This window comes from Phalangium opilio, unplaced genomic scaffold, assembly GCF_054372755.1.
Source record: "Phalangium opilio isolate 3A_F unplaced genomic scaffold, DU_Popi_V2 ptg000523l_1, whole genome shotgun sequence".
In the NCBI taxonomy this organism is placed as follows: Eukaryota; Metazoa; Arthropoda; class Arachnida; order Opiliones; family Phalangiidae; genus Phalangium; species Phalangium opilio.
Genome location: NW_028324241.1, coordinates 1922220 through 1944387, shown reverse-complemented (window position 1 = coordinate 1944387; position 22168 = coordinate 1922220). Strand labels below are relative to the sequence as shown.

At 41.9% G+C, this 22168-nt stretch overlaps 2 protein-coding genes and 8 non-coding genes across 10 annotated transcripts; all 10 read left to right on the top strand.

Moving 5' to 3' along the window:
• Positions 1–583: 583 nt before the first annotated feature.
• On the top strand, positions 584–655 carry TRNAC-GCA (transfer RNA cysteine (anticodon GCA)). The gene has a single exon. It is a non-coding gene; the product is annotated as a tRNA-Cys (tRNA).
• A 178-nt stretch (positions 656–833) lies between these two features.
• Positions 834–905, top strand: TRNAC-GCA (transfer RNA cysteine (anticodon GCA)). Its single transcript has one exon. It is a non-coding gene; the product is annotated as a tRNA-Cys (tRNA).
• A 58-nt stretch (positions 906–963) lies between these two features.
• On the top strand, positions 964–1035 carry TRNAC-GCA (transfer RNA cysteine (anticodon GCA)). The gene has a single exon. It is a non-coding gene; the product is annotated as a tRNA-Cys (tRNA).
• A 58-nt stretch (positions 1036–1093) lies between these two features.
• TRNAC-GCA (transfer RNA cysteine (anticodon GCA)) lies at positions 1094–1165 on the top strand. The gene has a single exon. It is a non-coding gene; the product is annotated as a tRNA-Cys (tRNA).
• Positions 1166–1223: 58 nt separating this feature from the next.
• On the top strand, positions 1224–1295 carry TRNAC-GCA (transfer RNA cysteine (anticodon GCA)). Its single transcript has one exon. It is a non-coding gene; the product is annotated as a tRNA-Cys (tRNA).
• Positions 1296–1854: 559 nt separating this feature from the next.
• TRNAC-GCA (transfer RNA cysteine (anticodon GCA)) lies at positions 1855–1926 on the top strand. Its single transcript has one exon. It is a non-coding gene; the product is annotated as a tRNA-Cys (tRNA).
• Positions 1927–2355: 429 nt separating this feature from the next.
• Positions 2356–2427, top strand: TRNAC-ACA (transfer RNA cysteine (anticodon ACA)). Its single transcript has one exon. It is a non-coding gene; the product is annotated as a tRNA-Cys (tRNA).
• A 303-nt stretch (positions 2428–2730) lies between these two features.
• On the top strand, positions 2731–2796 carry TRNAS-GCU (transfer RNA serine (anticodon GCU)). Its single transcript has one exon. It is a non-coding gene; the product is annotated as a tRNA-Ser (tRNA).
• Positions 2797–5555: 2759 nt separating this feature from the next.
• On the top strand, positions 5556–10775 carry LOC149589223 (uncharacterized). Its single transcript, XM_089861903.1, has 2 exons — positions 5556–5610; positions 9453–10775. Exon 2 carries the CDS (start codon positions 10018–10020, stop codon positions 10678–10680), a length of 663 nt encoding a protein of 220 aa, XP_089718029.1. The 5' UTR covers positions 5556–5610; positions 9453–10017; the 3' UTR covers positions 10681–10775.
• A 1286-nt stretch (positions 10776–12061) lies between these two features.
• On the top strand, positions 12062–21679 carry LOC149589222 (uncharacterized). Its single transcript, XM_089861911.1, has 3 exons — positions 12062–12099; positions 18534–19067; positions 19161–21679. The coding sequence occupies exons 1-2, from the start codon at positions 12062–12064 to the stop codon at positions 19003–19005; spliced, it is 510 nt and encodes a 169-aa protein (XP_089718037.1). The 3' UTR covers positions 19006–19067; positions 19161–21679.
• Positions 21680–22168: the final 489 nt, after the last annotated feature.

Below are 22168 nucleotides of genomic sequence, written 5' to 3'. Positions count from 1 at the left end.
CTTGGTTCAAACCCGAGTTCCCCCTGTAACAGCACGGATCATTCCGTTTATTTTAGGTAAATCGACATTACGGCCTTGAACAAGGGGGAATAGCTCAGTGGTAGAGCATTCGACTGCACATCGAGAGGTCCTTGGTTCAAACCCGAGTTCACCCTGTAACAGCACGGATTATTCCGTTTATTTTAGTTAAATCGACATTACGGCTAGGAACAAGGAGGGATAGCTCGCATTCGACTGCAGATCGAGAGGTTCTGGGTTTAAACCCGAGTTCCCCCTGTAACAGCACGGATCATTCCATTTATTTTAGTTAAATCGACATTACGGCTAGGAACAAGGAGGGATAACTCGCATTCGACTGCAGATCGAAAGGTCCTTGTTTGAAACCCGAGTTCCCCCTGTAACAGCACGGATCATTCAGTTTATTTTATTTAGAACGACATTACGGCTATGAACAAGGGGAATAGCTCAGTGGTAGAGCATTCGACTGCAGTTCGAGAGGTCCTTGGTTCAAACCCGAGTTCCCCCTGTAACAGCACGGATCATTCCGTTTATTTTAGTTAAATCAACATTACGGCCTTGAACAAGGGGAATAGCTCAGTGGTAGAGCATTCGACTGCAGATCGAGAGGTCCTTGGTTCAAACCCGAGTTCCCCCTGTAACAGCACTGATCATTCCTTTTATTTTAGTTTAACAGACATTACGGCTAGGAACAAGGAGGGATAGCTCGCATTCGACTGCAGATCGAAAGGTCCTTGGTTCAAACCCGAGTTCCCCTTGTAACAGCACGGATCATTCAGTTTATTTTATTTAAAACGACATTACCGCCAGGAGCAAGGGGAATAGCTCAGTGGTAGAGCATTCGACTGCAGATCGAGAGGTCCTTGGTTCAAACCCGAGTTCCCCCTGTAACAGCACGGATCATTCCTTTTATTTTAGTTAAATCGACATTACGGCCTTGAACAAGGGGGAATAGCTCAGTGGTAGAGCGTTCGACTGCAGATCGAGAGGTCCTTGGTTCAAACCCGAGTTCCCCCTGTAACAGCACGGATCATTCCGTTTATTTTAGTTAAATCGACATTACGGCCTTGAACAAGGGGGAATAGCTCAGTGGTAGAGCGTTCGACTGCAGATCGAGAGGTCCTTGGTTCAAACCCGAGTTCCCCCTGTAACAGCACGGATCATTCCGTTTATTTTAGTTAAATCGACATTACGGCCTTGAACAAGGGGGAATAGCTCAGTGGTAGAGCATTCGACTGCAGATCGAGAGGTCCTTGGTTCAAACCCGAGTTCCCCCTGTAACAGCACGGATCATTCCGTTTATGTTAGTTAAATCGACATTACGGCCTTGAACAAGGGGGAATAGCTTAGTGGTAGAGCATTCGACTGCAGATCGAGAGGTCCTTGGTTCAAACCCGACTTCCCCCTGTAACAGCACGGATCCATCCGTTTATTTTAGTTAAATCGACATTACGGCCTTGAACAAGGGGGAATAGCTCAGTGGTAGAGCATTCGACTGCAGATCGAGAGGTCCTTGGTTCAAACCCGAGTACCCCCTGTAACAGCACGGATTATTCCCTTTATTTTAGTTAAATCGACATTACGGCTAGGAACAAGGAGGGATAACTCGCATTCGACTGTAGATCGAGAGGTCCTTGGTTCAAACCCGAGTTCCCCCTGTAACAGCACTGATCATTCCTTCTATTTTAGTTAAACAGACATTACGGCTAGAAACAAGGAGGGATAGCTCGCATTCGACTGCAGATCGAAAGGTCCTTGGTTCAAACCCGAGTTCCCCCTGTAACAGCACGGATCATTCAGTTTATTTTATTTAAAACGACATTACGGCCAGGAGCAAGGGGAATAGCTCAGTGGTAGAGCATTCGACTGCAGATCGAGAGGTCCTTGGTTCAAACCCGAGTTCCCCCTGTAACAGCACGGATCATTCCGTTTATTTTAGTTAAATCGACATTACGGTTAGGAACAAGGAGGGATAGCTCGCATTCGACTGCAGATCGAAAGGTCCTTGGTTCAAACCCGAGTTCCCCCTGTAACAGCACGGATCATTCCAATTATTTTAGTTAAATCGACATTACGGCTAGGAACAAGGAGGGATAACTCGCATTCGACTGCAGATTGAGAGGTCCTTGGTTCAAACCCGAGTTCCCCCTGTAACAGCACGGATCATTCCATTTATTTTAGTTAAATCGACATTACGGCTCTGAACAAGGGGGAAGAGCTCAGTGGTAGAGCATTCGACTGCAGATCGAGAGATCCTTGGTTCAAACCCGAGTTCCCCCTGTAACAGCACGGATCATTCCGTTTATTTTATTTAAATCGACATTACGACTATGAACAAGGGGGATAGCTCAGTGGTAGAGCATTCGACTACAGAACGAGAGATCCTTGGTTCAAACCCGAGTTCCCCCTGTAACAGCACGGATTATTCCCTTTATTTTAGTTAAATCGACATTACGGCTAGGAACAAGGAGGGATAACTCGCATTCGACTGTAGATCGAGAGGTCCTTGGTTCAAACCCGAGTTCCCCCTGTAACAGCACTGACCATTCCTTTTATTTTAGTTTAACAGACATTACGGCTAGGAACAAGGAGGGATAGCTCGCATTCGACTGCAGATCGAAAGGTCCTTGGTTCAAACCCGAGTTCCCCCTGTAACAGCACGGATCATTCAGTTTATTTTATTTAAAACGACATTACGGCCAGGAGCAAGGGGAATAGCTCAGTGGTAGAGCATTCGACTGCTGATCGAGAGGTCCTTGGTTCAAACCCGAGTTAGTAGTAGGGACTACCTAGATTCGCAGAGATCCAAGATGGCCGCCACCCCAAGATGGCCGCCCTCTCCCCATCCACCAGACTCAAACCAAACTTTTCAGACAAGTCTAGACTAGCCCGAGCTGTTAGTTTCATCCCTCCCATGACATCATCTTCTTAACTTAAACTAAAACTAAAACTATAGTCAACCTTGACGTCATCCCTGGCTTGCTAACATTGGGTGTTACCCTTTTTTCTCTGTAAGCCTAAAGTTAATAAAAACACAGATTTTAAGACATCAAATATTTACTTTTTATAAGATGTACAGATATGGGTGATAAATAAATACAGAATATATATTACAAAATAATCAACAACCAACAAGGATAAACAAACATGTTTTAAAGAGTTCATTTTTCACGTTGACCCTGTATCGTTATTTGACTCGGAAGTGCAATCGGCGGAGGGACGTTTGGGCTTATTTTCTAATTGTTTTCTGTTTCGCCGTTCAATTTCGTAAAGAGTTAACAAAACGTTGACTATTAACCCGTAAACAAAAAAGAAAATGAGGCACAACATATTGCGAGGGCTATGATAGCAAATGATATTTAAATTGCTAGTACGTGCTATATGTAACAAACTAGAGAGGTAAGAGGCAGTTTTAATTGGATCCTATTTGTCACATTAGGCGGAGCGTAAGTAAAGAGATAATATCATTGGATAGGTTAATTAAGGTGGAGTTAGAAAATAAGCCTATAATTATAAGTCTGACAAGAATAACAAATATAGAAATAAAGATTTTTTAATAACAAACAATATAATATATACAATAACAAATATTTATATGAAAAACCCACCACCATTTAAAAAGATTAAACACCGGTCGACCCAAACCCCCCACTGCCGCGTGCCGTCGGGGTCAAAGTCTAGAAACAACATAAAAACATGTTACAAGTTGAATTCTAAATTAAAAAATGTGTCACATGTTAAAACTTAAATTAAAAAATTGAAAATATTTACCGCCGTTTCCACCGGTCTTAGCAATATAACCGGCGTCACGATCAATTGGGCGAAACGATCACCCCGCTTGACAACGTAGGGGGTTTCCCCGACATTTGCGACGACGACTTTTATGGGTCCCCGATAGTCGGCGTCTATTAGTGTTAAGAATTATTATACTTTTACGCACTATAAAATAACTAATAAACATACCTATCGTCCCCTCGGCGACAAACAGCCCTTGGGCTGTTAAGCTGCTACGGCCAACAAGGCGGCCGTAGCTGTTCTCGGGCAGCATCACGCCTAACCCAGTCGACACGATTTTGATACCGTGAGGGTCGATTACGGTATCCACTGGACAATATAAGTCCAGTCCGGCCGACTGGGGGGTGGCACGACGGGGAGTAAGCGCTGCCGGATGGATTTTAATCACGGGCAGGCAGGGCAAACGAGGAGCGGTAGAGAAAGACATCTTAAAGTTTTTGGGACTGGTGTTTCAGAAACAGAAGTTAAACAACTGATAACTTTCATTTTGAAACACGGGGCTTATATACAAAATTAGCGAGGTCAAATCTAATAGTGTCTAGCCAATACTTTCAAGATTTTTAAAATTTAATAAATAGCCAAAAAGTTAATTAGATATATAGGTATAAAATTACAAAATCTCTCCGAGGTCTAAGTTTTTTTTCGTATGCAAAAAAGTTGTCTAGGTGTGTTTTAAATAATTCAAACGAGATCGTGTTATATAAAAAAAAACCCTTTAGCGAAGGTTAAAAAGAAGTTACTTTGATAAATGCCTAAGGGGACAAATATTATTCGTATGCAAAAACTTGTTTAGGCGTGTTTCGAATAATTTGAATAATTCTCACGAGATCGCTTTATATAAGAAAAACAATTTATTAGTGAAGGTTAAAACTAATTACTTTGGGAGGGACGGAAATTGTTTTTTAACATGATTTAAATTTAAATAAATGTATATTAATATTAAACTAGAGAGGTTATTTTTTATATAGATAGATATCCTAATGTCTTCTATAATCTTTAGTACCAACTCCACAGTAAAAAAATGTTTTTTAGGTCAAATTAAAAATAGCGTATCAGACATAATTATATTTTTTAAATTCTTAATAAAAAAAACCATGTCTAAGCCTGTATTCTAAAAAAAAATGGCCCTGAGATTTTGGGTATAAAAGCTCGAGCATGGGTATTGGATTTTCACAATCGATCCAGCCATGAACAAGTACCAAGAGTCTCAATCTATGTTTGAATCTCCACCTTCTTCTCCTAATAATCGACAAGGATCCAGCAACGGTCAACGAACGCTGAGTCAATTTGTAAAACCCGACCCCGTTGAGATCCTCCTCGATTCTGACGACGAGGAGTTTGTCCAGGACGTGTTGCAGAAACACGTTGTCGGCGTCAACGGGGTTGAGGGGTCCTATCGCTTGAGAAGCGACGGGCAATATTTCGAAACTAAAATCCCCCCGCGAAAAGGGGATTTCTACATAGATATCAGTATATATAAATTTAAAGACATAAAAGACGCCCAGGCGGACAAACTGTGGGAGTGTAGACATAAGCGGCTAAAAAGAGTCGTTGACGCTAAAAACAAAGACGCCATCAAACTTCTTAACGCTTTCCATCGCTTGGTGGACGACGTGAAGAACGACGCAGAAGCCGCTCAGCAGCCGCCAAGCAAAGTACGTATCTATTTAACAATAAATTTACAAACCAAAAATTTTGTTCCAATTTTTATTATTTCTGATAGAGATTCAAAAAATGAGTTCGAGCAGCGGCAGCGGTAGCGACTCGGAGGGTAGTGGAGGAGAGGAACACGCACAGGTAAACCGGTACTACACAATTGAGCGACAGATTGACAAAACGAGTCGCAAGTGGCATTGTAAACAAATCGATTTGCGTATAGCTTTCAAAAATCTGGAAGACATTCCAACGCGAGATTTTTTTCGAATTTTTCGAAAAATTCTCGACGACGTTATACGCAAATTAGTAACCGAGAATCCCGGGTATAATCGGGTTCGATTTGTTTTAAGCTCCCCCGGATTGACGACCCCTGTTAATATTAAATTTATAAAAATTGACAAATTCACCAGTAAGCGAATTATGCGCACCATCTATAGAGTAACGCAATCTAGTCGGGACTTTGTCTTTAATGGGGAAGATTTTCAGTTTGATATAATTTTTCTAAACCTCGATGCAAATATAGGGACTTATTATAAATCCATAAAAAATAGAACTTTGGTTAATTTGGATTATTTCGTTAAACAAAATAACCAATTTATTTTTATGGAAAATAATGATAATCTCTGTTTTGCTCGGAGTTTAGTTCTGGGTAAAGAGATGGCCGATCGCAATTTTTATCAACAAAATAAGCAAGGTCCTCCCTTTAACCAGAACAATTTTGACAAACTGAAACGCAATAGCACCCTCGTGGGCAATATTGCAAAAATCTTGCACCGAAAAGCCGGAGTCCCCGAAGGTTTCGTTACTCTAGAAGATATTCAAAAATTTCAAAATTATTTAGTTCCCCATTATCGAATCGTAATCGTTGATGCTGCGAATAATTTTACCATATTTTTCAAAGGCCCCCAAGCTCCTAAATTTATCTATTTATTAAAAATTGGCGACCATATCCACCCCGCGAAAACTTGGCACGGCATGATGGGCGGTGTTACCTCTTGCAATTTATGCTTGAAATCATTTTACAAACGTGAATTGTTAAAAGAGCATAAATGCCCCGAGGATACAAAAGCTTATATATGTTTTCGGTGTCAAGGAGAAGCTTTTCATTTAACCAACGAGGACGTTTTAAAACGTTGCGACGAATGCCACCGCTACTTTTTCCCGGGCCCCTGCTACGAAACTCATTTACTTAATGGCACCTGCGCGAGCCAAAAACGATGTTTAGAATGTGGGCGACTTATGGGTGACGACCACGACTGCAATCCCGAATGCTCTCAGTGTAAAATAGTTCATCCGCCAGGTGAACATTTTGTTATGCCTTTGGAAACCAAAATGAAAGCCTCGCGGTTTATTTATTACGACATTGAGACTATTCTTAGAAATAATATCCACGTCCCCATTTTACTAGTTTGCGACGTAGAGACTGAAGCTGGCTTTGAAACCAAAATTTTTTACGGCGCCAATTGCGTCGAGCAATTTTTAAATTATTTATTTAGCGTCGAGCAGGTAGTTTTGACTGGACAGAAACGTAAAACGTACCAACCGCGCTTTACTAACACTCAAGTCGTAGCTCATTACGCGAAAGCTTTTGATAACTTCTTAATTCTTAACGCTTTAGTTTATAGACACGTCACCCCTGCCGTTATTTTTGACGGCAGTAAAATTCTCATGATTCATCTCGAGGGACCGCAAATTAGATTCCTCGATAGCTTTAATTACATTAGTCAACCTCTGCGTAATTTCACCAGCATGTTTAGCCTCGGCGATGTGGCGAAAGGATTCTTTCCATTTGATTTTCATACCGAAGAAAATCTTAATTACATTGGCGTCATCCCTGAAGCTTCGTACTTTAACGTAGCTCAAATGAAAGCCAATGATTATCGAGATTTTCAAACTTGGTACGCGTCAATGGAAGGATCTATTTACAACATCAAAGAGGAGCTTATTAAATATTGCATTCAAGACGTCAAAGTCCTAAGACAAGGCGTCGAAGCTTTTAGAAAAATTTACGTAGATCTAACCAAATTAGACCCTTTCTGCTTAAAAAATATTACTTTGGCGGGTGCTCTAACCACTATTTATCTTAACAATTACTATAAACCTTACAGCATGGGTATTGTTCCTTCTAACGGCTATAACGCAAAATTTAATCACAGTCAAATTAGCTTAAAATATCTCGCTTGGGTGGAGAAAACTGAAAATATAAAATTGCGCACTGCTTTAAGCTACGGGGGCGAGTACCGCGTGGGTCGCTATTTAGTCGACGGCTATAGCGAAACTCCTCCCAAAATCTACGATTTCCACGGTTGCTACTTTCACGGTTGTCCATGCCAAAAACTTAATGCCTACAATACCCAACTCAAAGCCAGCAACAGATTTCTGTACGAGCGAACTTTAGATAGAGAGCTGTTTATTAAAGAGAAGATGGTCGGGTATGAATATACCTCGATCTTTGAGTGTCAATTTGCTAAGCTTTTAAAAGAAAACGCCGAAGCAAAGGCTTTCTGCAAAAGTTTAACTTTTCGACCTCAAATATCAGCCCGTAGCGCTCTCTATGGGGGACGGACGGAAAATTTTGTTCTTAACTGCCACGTGCAAGGTGAGGAGAAAATTTTCTACAAGGATATTATTTCTTTGTACCCGAAAGTTTGTCGCGATTGTCCGTACCCTAGCGGCCACCCCATAATCTATAGCAGAGATTTTGACAAATCGCCAGGGTGGTATTTTGGCGTTATGAGTTGTCGTCTGCTTCCCCCTCAAGATCTCCACATCCCCTTAATTCCCTTCCGCAGCGGTGGTAAATTAGCCTACGCCCTCTGTCGCACGTGTCTAGAATTGCGAGCGGAAATCTGCGATCACACTGTCAACGAAAGGGCTTTCGAATCAGTCTGGCCAACGGTTGAAGTCTATGCCGCTATGGAGCATGGATATAAACTCCTCGATATATTCGAGGTGTACCATTATCCAAAAACGGAATATTTCTTTGCCCAGTACATGACTGATTTTATCGCCCTAAAAGTGAAGAATTCCGGATTTCCCGCTCACGCGCAAACGCCTCTGCAAAAAGAGGCGTATATCGCTGATATAAACAAGAATGAAAAGCTTTCTCTGACCGTGGCGGATATTCAATCAAATCCTTCACTGCGTAATATCGCTAAAATTAATTTAAATTCTCTTTGGGGTCGCATGGCTCTGAATACGGGAAAGATTCGCAGCATCTTTATCAACAATTATTACGAATTGATACGATACGCGAGCGATTACACTCTGGAATTAGTCGACTTACGGCCAGTTACGGAGTCGATCGCTCTTTTATCGTACAAAGCCAAAAGCGATTACGTTTCGGACTACAAACTGGGGTCGGCCATTGTGGGGAGCTTTGTTTCTTGCTACGGGCGACTCGAATTGAACAAGATGCTGCTTCAATTAGACCGCGCAGCCTTGTATTGTGACACCGACTCGATAATCTACCGCCATCTACCGGGAAAGTTTGACATTCCAACTGGCAATCATATTGGTTGCTGGGCGGATGAACTCGGCGGTGATTATATAACTTCCTTTTGTAGTACCGGTGCCAAAAGTTACTCGTTTCGCACTAGCAAAGGAAAAGAAGTCAAGAAAATTAAAGGGTTGACGTTAAATCGAGAAAATCTTGAAAAACTTGACTTTGAAACCTTTGAAAGTGTAGCGATGAATCCGGAAAAGGAAGTTACAGTCAATGTCCCTTTTAATTTTAAACGGGATAAATACAAGCTGCAGCTAGAGGCCGTTAAAATTACCAAAAGATTTCGCCAAACCTCGAATAAGAGATTGTTGAACGCCGATTTGACAACCAGTCGACCCTACGGTTTCAAAGAGGCAACACCCGCTTCAACATCTCTCTCGCATGAATTACGAGGCTAGGCGAAGACATACTTTTGAGGGCTTGTGGGAATCTTGCGTTCCTATCGAAGCCCTGGCCAAAGACGGTTTCTATCTTGCAGATGTAGAAACACAGACGACGCGCTGCGCCTTTTGCGGCATCGCCTTGTACCAGTGGCGTTGCACGGACCATCCATCGAGGGAACATCGGAAACACAGCCCATCGTGTCCGATGGTTTCCAAAAAACCGTGCAACAACAAACCACTGCGTCAGGGGTTTCCCGAATTCCCGACCAGCGAGGGCGAGGATGTTTGCGAGCCTCTAATCCAAACATGCCCAGCCATCAACAAAGAGCGGTCGGGAAACGAAAAAGTGCGCGTGCGCATAAATCCGTCGTGTTTTCTTCTGTAGTGCGTGTGTACCAACTACCCTCCGAGTCTCGCGTCAACTTTAACCTCCTCAACGTTCAACGCTTCCGCCAGCGTTGTCTGGAATTAGAAGAGAAACTTTTTAAAAAAACAATTACTTCATAGGGGATTTTTTTTTTTGGGTAAAAGGGTTTCGTTTATATTGTTTAAATATTTTTTAATTTGTGTTTATTAAGGGTCTTTGGGTTTTGGGTTAATTGTATTTTTGATTATATATATATAAACTGTCAATTAAAATAAAAATGTTTATTAATCAAGATGAATCCAACCGAGTCAGTCTCGCATTCTTTAAAGTTCCAAACACCCGCCCAGTTTCTAATCGTGGGGCCAACGCAAGCGGGGAAGAGTTTTCTTTTAAGTAACTTATTGCAAAATCATCAGCTTATGTTTGACCCACCGCATAAAAAGGTTATTTATTGCTACGCCGCCTGGCAGCCAAACTATGAAAAATTGAAACAATTGATTCCGGGAATTCAATTTATTCAAGGCTTGCCAACGGCGGATCCGGATTTTTGGGAGACTCATCGCGACTCCTACTTGATACTAGACGACTTAGCTAGCCAATTATTTAAACAAGCTCATATTGCCGATTTAGTGTGCGTGACGTCGCATCATTTAGGGTATACGGTTATTATTATTACTCAACAACTGTTTCCCAAGGGTAGCCAATCGCGGATAATTTCTCAAAACTCTTCCTATTTTATAATAATGAAAAATCCTCGAGATGTCGCCTCTATTAGATATTTGGCGCAACAAATAAGTCCAGATAACCCGAAGCGTATTACGGAGGCGTACAGACTAGCCACTAGAGAACCCTATAGCTATTTGTTAATTGATTTAAAACAAGAAACTCCGGAAAATTTACGATTAAGGTCGCGAGTTCTACCTCACGAATCACCTATGTATGTCTATGTCGATTAAATTTAATTGTCATTTGAATAATGGCCCCACGCGTTAAACGTCGATCAGCAAAACGCTCCCGGCTCGTCGTAGCGCGTCCCTCGACCAAGTTTGCCAAATTTGTTCCTTATTTACAGAGTTTGCGTCAAACTAGCTGTAAACAACGGCGAACCCTCTTAAACAATAGTAGCGCGCCTCAATTAAAGAGCATTCAGACAATTTGTAAGAATTTAAAGGGCGGAGGTATTTATTTGAGTAAAGACCGTAAGAAAAAGCTAGCAAAGTACAAGAAAATTATTAGACAACTCGGATCAAGTACCTTGTCGCAGAAAAGCAAAAAAAAGCTGTTGTTGCAGCAATCTGGTGGTTTTCTTACGACGTTGCTTGCCGCAATCTTGCCTTCGATTGTCCAAGCCATAGCTGCTAAACTATGAAACAAATGGTTCTTGTGCCCGCTAGCGCAGTAACTTCAACAGCTGCCCAAGAGCACTCTGCTTTGGACCGAGAGATTGAGGATATTTTAAAATCGCCATTGAATGCCTACGATAAATTATATAAATATTTAGACGCTTTTAAGAAATATTTAAGTATTGAGAAACAAATTCCTTTACCTAAATTTGAGGTCGTAACACAGGCAATGTCTAATGTCCCCACGCCGCCATTACCGGTCACCCCTAAAATGCCCCCGCGAAAAAAACAATTGTCATGGCCGAGCTATGCCACGTCATCACCGACAACAAGCGCTTCGGGCAGTTCTTTTACTACGCCTAAACGAGCCGAGCCTCGGCAAAAGGTTTTAAAAAGCGAAACGACTGCGGGGACACCAACACCAGAAGATTTTTACCAACAATTTGGGCCGACTTATGTTGGAGATATGGTGAAACGGCAAGCCGAAGTTCTTGCAAATCATTTGCAAAACAAATTTTTCACGCCAAAAAGAGAGCTAGAAGAAGGAGCTGTCGGTTATGCAAATCGTGACGACGATTTACAAGAGGAAATTGTCGATGAACAAGAGAATTTAGCGGAGGAAAACGGGGACAATTTAACGGACTTGGAAAACCTGTTTGAGACGGCCTCCGCTAAACAGAAAAACAAGAAAAAAAAGAAAAAACCTCGGAAGAAGAAAGACGAACTCCAAAACTTAGGACCGCTGGTTCCATCTAACGAGAGGAGAAAGAGGCATAATAAATGGCGCGATATTGATTAATAAAAAAAAATGTAATATTTAGACAAATAAAAAATTGTTTTATTGCGAACAATATCTGTGTACATGTTTTTTTAAATGTAAAGATAAATATAATAAAGCGACATAGTCGTTAAGTTTAAGATTCTGGTCATAGATGGCGTCTAATATCGTCTTTCTAGCTACGCCCCCACAGCGGAGTGCTAGGTACAGACAACAATGGACGCCACACAGTTGAAAGAATGGATGTTGAATTTGTTGTTTATTGTAAACAACTCGTTTCCCGTATCGTTTTAAATTAACTTTATAGTATCGCGGCGAATTTCCGTAAGTGCAAAACATTTCCACCGTGTCATTGTTAGAAAAGCACGCTATCCAATGTTCTCCAGCCTCTCCAGCTGCTTCATTATTGAATATAAAGCAAAATTTGGACCTTTTTGGCCGTTCTGGGAGTCTGTTTACTGGGAAGCATCCTAAATAGTAGGGTCGCGTTCTTTTGTCGCAAGTTAAAAGAGCGTTTATTTGCGAAGTGTTCATAATTTATTCTTGACAAGGCCCGTCTCGGGTAACGAGACTTTTTGTAATTCGGCGCTGTAGAAAACACCCAGAATTTGCTCCCCCTTTAAATCTGCTACGCGATAGACGGGCGGTGACCTGGGTATGACGTCAACAACTCGAAATATTTCGTCAGTAAAGGTGCCTCCCGAGCTGGTTTTTCTAAATACTCTACTAGCTATAGAAAGACGCACGTAGTCGCCAACTTTAAGCCTCGGTGCGTATCGATTAATGCCGTTTGATTTCCCGTACAGTTTATTCCAAATGATTGATTCGTTATCTATATTAACATGAACCGGTGCAATTCCAGTAGTTGAATGAACCCGTTCATTATAAGCTTTAGTAATTAAAGGTAAATATTTAACGTAATTTTTATTCCCCGTGGCTGTAATAACCCGGGCAATTTGTTCCTTAATTGTTCTAATAAAGCGTTCCGCTAAACTAGCCTTATGCTGACTCCTGGCAAAATGTATTTGCACATTGTTTCGTTTCAAGAAGGAGGCAAAGTTGCGCGAACTAAATTCCCCACCGTAGTCCGTGTATATTTTTAAAGGGATCCTCTCTCGAAATATTTTTTTAAAAGCTTCGATAACCTCGCCAGATGTTTTGTTTCTAAGAGGTACTGTCCATCCGTAGCGGCTTAAGACGTCAATGACGCACAAAACATAGCGAACATTTTTATTAAAACGTTTTAATTTCGGTAGATCCAACAAATCAGCTTGAAAAACGTCATCGATAGTTGAGGCGTACACTTGGTTAGTTTTGAATCGGAAACGTCGAAATCGATGTTTCGTATAGGCGGGTTGTTTCTCGAGAAAGGCGATTAATTTTGCTTTTGACACGTCCGGTAAGGCCTTTTGTAATCTGGCTAGCGACCCATAAGCGGCCGGATTTGCCACGTCGTAATAAATTTTTCTAATTTTAGCATCCATGTCTTGACAAGTATAAATAACGACTAAATGGTTTCCCAATAAACAACTTTATTTAATACACGCAAAGGTATTTTATAAAAACAATATCAGTTAAACAAATACGATATATCAATACATTTATCTTAATAGCCATAAATCAAGGCATTCTTTAAATCGGCAAAACTGTTGACAAAATAAGCGTAAATATCCTCTTGATCCTCGATCCATCCGTGTTCGGTCTCAAATTGATGCAAAATTTTCTCACGATCCAGTTGAGGCAGCGCTTCGTGCAAATTACGCTCGACTCGATCGCTGAAATTTGTGTCAAATTCCGAGCAGCTTTGAGAGTGGCATATTTGTTTTCGACACTCGACGTTGGCGCAAGTGGAAGTGACGTCAAACAAGGTGGTAGTGAGCTCGTTTAAAATTAATTCGCGCATGCGACAGACAGCTATCCCTTTAGCCTTGAGATCCTCGTCAATCAACGGCTTTAAGTCGATCAACGTCTGCCATCCTGTTTTGTTCAGGCTAAATCCTTCGCTGGTGCTAAAGTTGAGGAAATAACGACTGCCGCTGCCTCGTTCATAGTATCGAAGATCGATTAGACGTTCATCTTTCGAGTTGACGAAGCATTCCAGCTTGATGCGCTCTTTGACGGGCAACCAAATATGATAGCGAGGTATTTTTCCGTCAAAAAAGGACGTGAGTTCATTTTGAAACCGAAACAAAGCGTACCAGGCGTTAGGTTTTAATATAGTTTTTGTACGCGTATCCGATCTTTGAATTAATATTTTAGGTTCAATAGATTCAATGACGCAAATATCGAGCTTTGGCGTGACGGTGTGTACTTGGTGCATCTTGGCTCGCGACTGATATTGTATTTATAAAGTTTTAGTCTTTTATACGTTGGGGTGATTATAAATAATTTCTCTGTTTTTAGATATTATTAATTGGTTGTTTGGAAATTCGGCCATGACAATGCACGTGACGTTTTCGGTTAGCGGAGAGCTAAATCTTAACGATAATCGCAAGTTACCAGTCTGGGGCATGGAATTTAGACCTAACGAAGCGAGATGTTCTCTACTCAAATCAAAAACAACGACAAAAAAGCCCTTCTTATATAAATCGTAAGAAATTATATTTCCTCGGTCAAGACCTAATATCTCGAGACCCTCGAATAAAGAATTGTAACATCTAACGTACTGGTCGTCGGCAAAATTGGGCGTAAAGGGGATATCGGGATAATTTTGCGAATTTAAAGAGAATTGCATGAAATCGAGTTTGAAGTGTTGGAGATCCAGGGGGTTGGAAGTTGCTTCCCCTACAAATTTTTTATTAGTAACGAAAGCCACGACAGTTCGCGAGGGTAATTGCCCCGTAAACAAGCTGTCCCTAATAAAATCTTGCGTTCCGGTGGTTATTAAGAAATTTTTCATAACAATAGAGTTTATTTCGTAGCGAGCGTTTATTCCCGAGTTTAACATCTGGGCGTGCGCTAGTTGCAGTTCGGGATTAACCTCAATTTCGCGCGTAAACAAGGTGCATTCCGTTAAATCAATCTTATACTTTTTGCCCTGCTCATTGTGAATAATAGCGAAATCCGCGGAGCTTCGATGAAGTCTAATTCGCACCTCGATATTATCTAGTAAGAATTTGGGCGTTTTGAACATATCCAAAAATAATTCGCCAATTACATCGCACGTCTTTGATTGGGCCACGCGTTTAGCGCGACGACCAATACCATTATCTTCTTTGTTGATATCGGCGTCCGCTAAAGCCGTCGCCGGATCAATAATGGTATCCAAATAATATAACATAGAAGTTAACCAGGAATTGGCCGCCGTTTGTCCATAATTTAAAAGTATTTTAAAATAGGCCATGTATGGGTACATATTATTTGGTTGCTGGACAGCGACGCCATTAAGAAATAATTCTACTTGACAAAATAGCGAGGCAATTATTAAATTTGTCACCGAGACTTTCTTTTCCGCATCTGGAACGACCGTGCCGTCCTCGTGCAAAACGCGAAATTTTACTCTCAAAAGAGTTTTAGTCAAATCATGATAATTGTTAGAGGGAGGAATGATAAATTCTACATATTTAGCATTAGTTAGGGGAGCAATGGGATAATGAGCAGTCGTTTTAGTCCCCACAATATTATTATTCACCACTGGCTTTTCAAATACTTCAAAGTCGGAAAGAACACTTTCGTAGGTCGACATGATTAGTCTAGAAAATCGCGTTTAGTGCGTCGCTTAACACGTTTGCTCCGGCTTGTTTTAGCAGTCCTCTTTCGTTTTCGGCCCGTCCCGCTTTGAGTGTTGACGAACCGGTCCACGCCTTTATGTAGTAGGGAATTTATTGATTGTTTGACATTTCTTTTAATCGATTCTCGAGGTGATATTCCGGGGTTTTGGGCATCGCTAATTACTCTACTCGTTAACCCAACAGCTTCGGACGCTAACGTACTAATGGCCGGCCTAATAAAGGGCGTAATTTTGCGCAATAAAGAATTAAAGATACCGCCCACACTGAAGCGACCTCCGGATTGGAAAACGTTCGCGTGTAAAGATGGCAGAGACGATCCTCTTTGGAAATACAGAGTATATCTATTAGGCACCATTGCTCCTGTTCTATTGACGTCGACGCCTAAAAAACAGTTTAATATATACTTTGCCTAAATTAAACGGGATATTTTCCCCGTAATCGGATTTCAATTCAATTTCAATTTCCTGTATATCGCTGGTTGAAATTGGATAAAAGTCGATATTATTAAATATTTCCTGGTTCTCCTCGTCTAGCAGCGAAAAAGCCGGCATTTTTATGAAACGTAGCAGAGGAGCTTGACCACCACCTACTACCTGTTGCCGAATAATATTGGTATAGACAAACATGGCATCGACGCCTCTCATGATATCCGCGGGATACTCCGAAGTCTCGTTATTAAGATACCGATCTAATTGATTGGCACTAAAGCCTAGCAATCGTCCCAGTCCCCTCCCGGGTGTTGTTTTGGGAAACAAAATGGAAACCGTATCGTTCAGTTTTGAAACCGTCACGGTTCCGTCTACATTCTGCGTAAATTTTAGACTTTTCCTATGCGCCGGGGACATGGCTTCGCCCATGGCACTTAAAACATCGCTAATATGATAATAAACCCCGGGAGGAATTTCACATGCAAAATTGTCAACTCGTTTGCCTTGAGGGTTATCCTGTTGATATCCGGGTAGGGACGGCTGGTCAGCCATATTTGGGTCTTCTGGAAATCTATCCACATCGTATTCGCTAGTCCAAAAATTATTATCCGCTGTCAGGGTCATTATTCTTAATCGAGGATTTACCAGAGCCACTCCCGAATGACTGTGTTGAAAAAATTCTCCCTCTTCGGGAATGTTAAATAACTTGGCCATTGGTCCAGCTACCGAGACGCGAACACCTGGCTCTATTTCGATACGAACATAAAATCTATCTTCCAGAGCATTTTTGAGAATGTACATTTTAAAATACTGGCGAGGCATATATTCTTGAACCCCCAATAACTGGTTTATGATTTTTAAATGTAAAGAGAAGGGAATTACGGCCCCGCTTGCCGTAAAATCGCAAATATAATCGCCCGCGGGTATTTTGATTTTTGCGACACTAGTCTTAGTAAATAGATGCATTAGTGAGTCATGAACGCGATAATTTACAAATGTGTCATTAGTTGTTTTGAAATGCGTAAAATTACGCTCTAAAGGTTTAGTGGATAGAAACGTCCCACCAACGTATTCAGCTTCTAAATTTAATATATCACGCAATTCCTTTGGGAAGAGCATTTCAATTTTTGCCGGACAATGGATTCTAAAATAATGCTCCGCTCCTTGCTTAATAACGCTAAATTCGGCCTGATGTAATCTTAAAGGGTCAAAATTGCGCGCAGTTATTTGGAGGTTTTCGGCAATTTCTTCATAAATCTTATAATCATCTGTCGATCTAAACTCGCCTGACACTTTAAAAAAGAAATAAAGCCAGGGTTCTTCCCAGGGGGTATAGCGCTTTATGGTTCTATTGACTCGATATTCTATGTATGCATTGTCTTTGTCTATAGTATATTCTTCTAACGTCATGCTCAAGGGTCCTAGTTGGTGTTTTCCGGAGTAATATCTATCGGGGTCAGCGCCAAGCAATTTAGCTACTTGGGGAGAAAATTTAATTTCCACCCATTCTGGTGTTTTGAAATTATACACGATAGCATACCCCCAATTATCTACTGTGTGGTATGTTACTTGAATTTTTTTAAATACTAATTTTTCTAAAGTGTTGGCTACGGCTCGATAAAGCCCTTCGGCGTTTTTCTCGGGCGTTTTACTGGCTTTAAAAGTTTGAGGTAAGAACAATACTGTGTAATTGTCATAATCTTCAGGGTTAATAGGCTTAGGCTCTTCGGGAATAATTGGTTCAGGCTTTTTTTTCGGCGGATCAACCGGCTGCGGAAACAAGGGTTTTTCATCAACCGGTGGTGGGGAGGGAGTCGGTAATACGGGTAGCTCTGGAGATGAGGGGGGTGTGGGCGAAGGTGTGGGTGTTAATGGTTCAAAGGGGGCGAGGGGTCTTGAGCGTGGGGGCGGTGGTGGAGTGGAGGGTTTTGGGGGTGGTGGCGGAGAAGAGGTTTTCGGGGGCGGTGGTAGGGTTTGTTTCGGGGCTGGTGGTGCTGGTGCCGGTGGAGGAGAGGGAGGTTTTGGGGGTGGTGGCGGAGAAGAGGTTTTCGGGGGCGGTGGTAGGGTTTGTTTCGGGGCTGGTGGTGCTGGTGCCGGTGGAGGAGAGGGAGGTTTTGGGGGTGGTGGCGGCGAAGAGGTTTTCGGGGGCGGTGGTAGGGTTTGTTTCGGGGCTGGTGGTGCTGGTGCCGGTGGAGGAGAGGGAGGTTTTGGGGGTGGTGGCGGAGAAGAGGTTTTCGGGGGCGGTGGTAGGGTTTGTTTCGGGGCTGGTGGTGCTGGTGCCGGTGGAGGAGAGGGAGGTTTTGGGGGTGGTGGCGGAGAAGAGGTTTTCGGGGGCGGTGGTAGGGTTTGTTTCGGGGCTGGTGGTGCTGGTGCCGGTGGAGGAGAGGGAGGTTTTGGGGGTTGTGGCGGAGAAGAGGTTTTCGGGGGCGGTGGTAGGGTTTGTTTCGGGGCTGGTGGTGCTGGTGCCGGTGGAGGAGAGGGAGGTTTTGGGGGTGGTGGCGGAGAAGAGGTTTTCGGGGGTGGTGGTAGGGTTTGTTTCGGGGCTGGTGGTGCTGGTGCCGGTGGAGGAGAGGGAGGTTTCGGGGGTGGTGGAGGAGAGGAGCGTCTCGGGGGTGGTGGTAGGGTTTGTTTCGGGGCTGGTGGTGCTGGTGCCGGTGGAGGAGAGGGAGGTTTCGGGGGTGGTGGAGGAGAGGAGCGTCTCGGGGGTGGTGGAGGAGGGGTTATTTTGGGTGGTGGTGAAGGTTTTCGTTTTGGAGGAGGGGTTATTTTGGGTGGTGGTGAAGGTTTTCGTTTTGGAGGAGGGGTTATTTTGGGTGGCTGTGGTTGTACAAATACTACGGGTTCAGTCGTAGCAATAGGTATCGGAAGAAAAGGCGTAGTTCGCGGTAAAATAGGTATAGATGGCGGTACAGGTCTATATTCTGGCTGGGGCTTTTTTCTTATCGACGGAACCTCGTGGCTTGTTTTACGTTTAATGGCAGCTTTAGGAATGTACTTGTAGTCAAATTTTTTTTTAAAACTATCTCCAACATTATCAATTTCGATTTCCACGTAATTATTAGTGTAATTTAAACTTATATTTTTAGCATGCTTTGATACAGGATATTTGGATATATATGGAACATCTTCGTAATTATTCTCTTTAAATTCAAATAGCGTGGTCAAGGGGGAATCAGCTGGTATTTTGAACCGTATGTTCTCCTCTCCTAAAACTTGCAGGTAAACGGGAAAGTTTGTATCTAACTGTTTTCCCAGGGCCCCGTCCTTATATTTATTGACTAATTTAAAAGATAATTTGCCTTTTAAATACGGATGACTGTTTACATCATCATTTAACAGCTCGACAAAATTTTGGGGCAGTTCGTACTCTTTGGTCTTGGTATAACGATTGACAGGTATCTCTATTTTTTGATATTCAACAGGCTCTCTAACAGCTGCATAGTTGCCATGGTTTGGGTCACTTACAACCTGAATTTCAAACTTGTTAAACTCTTCGCTTATATTCACCCAATGATTTGGAAATATGATTTCTGCCAGCCCAACTTCATAATCGCTACTCAAGTTAAGAGGTTGATGCAAATAATTTTTAAAACTTGATTGGGTATTGTTTGGGTATATATCTAGACACGTATTAGACGCTAAAGTTAAAAAAAAGTCGTCATTCATGACTAACGCCTGTTTATCAACTAACCCCAACTTCTTAAACAAACCTTATTTTATACATAAAAAAGATCGTCCATAGCTCGGTAGACTGGCCGGGATTTGAACTCGCCACCTTTTTGGGTATTACATTAGTAGACCCTGCCTTTAACCACTGAGCTATGGACGATCTTAAAATACACGCCGTTTATCTTCATCAAAAAACACTTTAAAAATTCTTAAACTTTTAAAGTCGTTACCCTTGAAATATCTACGTAGTTAGGTAATTGACCTTACCCGATTCCAATAAAAAAGACAACGCCCTGACTAGTTCGAGCCGGTTTCAACCTGTTTTTAAGCGGTTATTATATAAGACACGCGGCTTTAATAGTACGTTTCAGGGTGTGGCCAATAAAAAAATAAATTTCTTGAAAGCATTGCCTCTAAACCTCTTTTAATATTAAATTTGCCCTTCGTATTTTCGGATATAAGCTCCGTGTTTCGTAAAGAAAGTTATCAGTTGCTCAGCTATGCTCTTAAAAGTCCAGCTAACGATGTCTTGCTTTAACTCGTGCCGGTTTTGCTGGGTGAGTAAAGACCAAACTCAATTTTCCAACGGAAAAGGGACCAATTTCGATTTCTCTAGCTGTCTCTTCTCGGGCATCGCCTGAAAAGGGACCAATTTCGATTCATGGGCTAGATTTACGTAGCTTTTCAGTACAATCATTTGGTCGCACCGAAAAGCTGCGTAAATTTGTGTAAAGTCGCATTTTTTTGGCCCACCACTCAACATCGACCATAGTTCGTGACCAAATGCAGGAGATTAATGTCAAAAATCCAGAGAATTTGGTCACGGACTAAGAAACCAGGTGGAATAATGTTGAGGAAGTTCATGAATCGACCTTCATTGCAGCGTCATTTGCGTCCATACAACGGACTATTGCAATGAAGGAAAATCTAATTTAAGTTAAGTCCTGCTACTTCTTCCGCGGCAAGACTTAATTTGACGTGTTTTCCATTGGTCTCTTGAAAGTTGCGTAAAATTTGTGTAAAGTCGCCTCAGCCATCAGGATGCACGAGCAAAGCCTTTTGGTTGTGGTTCGATTTCATTCGCAATGTCGGGCTGACGCTGCAATGAAGGAGAAGTTCTGGCCCAAACAACCAGACCAGAACAAGAAGACCAGGCCTCGCAGTGGCTCGGATGTAACTTCCTTCGGGAGGTAAAGGGTCAACGAAGAATTTTATCGGCCCGTACAACCCGACAAGCCCTGCCAGCGCATAAGGTTCTGCGTACCCTGCACCAAATGGAGCACGTTCTTTTCAGTGAGGCCTTGACTTCGATGTCCTTCTCAAACTTAACAGCTGTTCGCTCGATCAACGTGGATACGATTCGGAGCCGAAATGCCCAAGATCTTCCTAAATCAAGCTGATAGCCGACGCCCCGCTGGAGTGAAGGCCGCGTTGATGTCGCGAAATTGTTAATAAAACGCGGCGCTAATTAAGATTTCAACTAAAATATCAAGTTTTGAAAATCAACATTACGCTAGAGACAAGAACAATTACCTTCAAAATTACGATTTAAAGAGTGGCTTTCATTAGCGGTAAAAGTGGCGGTAAATATTTTTGTTTTTTAATTTAGAATTCAGTATGTAACACATCCAGCAAGAAGTTCGTGTTTTTTTTTGTGTCTTCTCCGTGGCGATTACAAAGATGGTCGACCCGTTAAGATTTCGACCAAAATATTAAGTTTTGAAAATCAAAATGTCCCTTTGAACAAGATGCTTTTTACGTCAGAGATAAAAACAACTACCTTCAAAATTACGATTTAAAGAGTGGTTTTTATTAGCGGTAAAAGTGGCGGTAAATATTTCTGGTTTTAATTTAATCTTTGTTTATATTAATATTCTTGTTATTCTCTATTTATATTCTTGTTATTCTCTATTTATATTCTTGTTATTCTCTATTTATATTCTTGTTATTCTCTATTTTATTGTATATATTATTTGGTATTTGTTATTAAAAAATCTTTATTTATATATTTGTCTTTGTTTCTCAGACATACTTTAAAGGTTTATGGCGCGAAATTCAAACGAGAATCTTACAAAATAACTAGACCGGTTTATTTAAAGAACTACAGCCTCCGAGGGTTAAGCCGAGCTTGTTTTGGGGGAAAAATGGGTAAAACCCCTCTAAAGAGTCATAGCATGGTGGAAGGTAGGGCTGGTCAGGTAGGAGTTTAGCTTAATCTTTGGGTGGAAGTTTGGTGGATGGGGAGAGGGCAGCCATCTTGGGGTGGCGGCCATCTTGGATCTCTGCGAATCTAGGTAGTCCCTACTACTCGAGTTCCCCCTGTAACAGCACGGATCATTCCGTTTATTTTAGTTAAATCGACATTACGGCTCTGAACAAGGGGGAAGAGCTCAGTGGTAGAGCATTCGACTGCAGATCGAGAGATCCTTGGTTCAAACCCGAGTTCCCCCTGTAACAGCACGGATCATTCCGTTTATTTTATTTAAATCGACATT

Bases quoted from the DNA above. Each gene is read 5' to 3' on its own strand.
- LOC149589223 (XM_089861903.1), top strand. From the start codon at position 10,018: ATGAATCCAACCGAGTCAGTCTCGCATTCTTTAAAGTTCCAAACACCC.
- LOC149589222 (XM_089861911.1), top strand. From the start codon at position 12,062: ATGGACGCCACACAGTTGAAAGAATGGATGTTGAATTT. The intron at 12,100-18,533 runs GTTGTTTATTGT...GGGTGGTGGTAG, and splicing joins AAAGAATGGATGTTGAATTT to GGTTTGTTTCGGGGCTGGTG.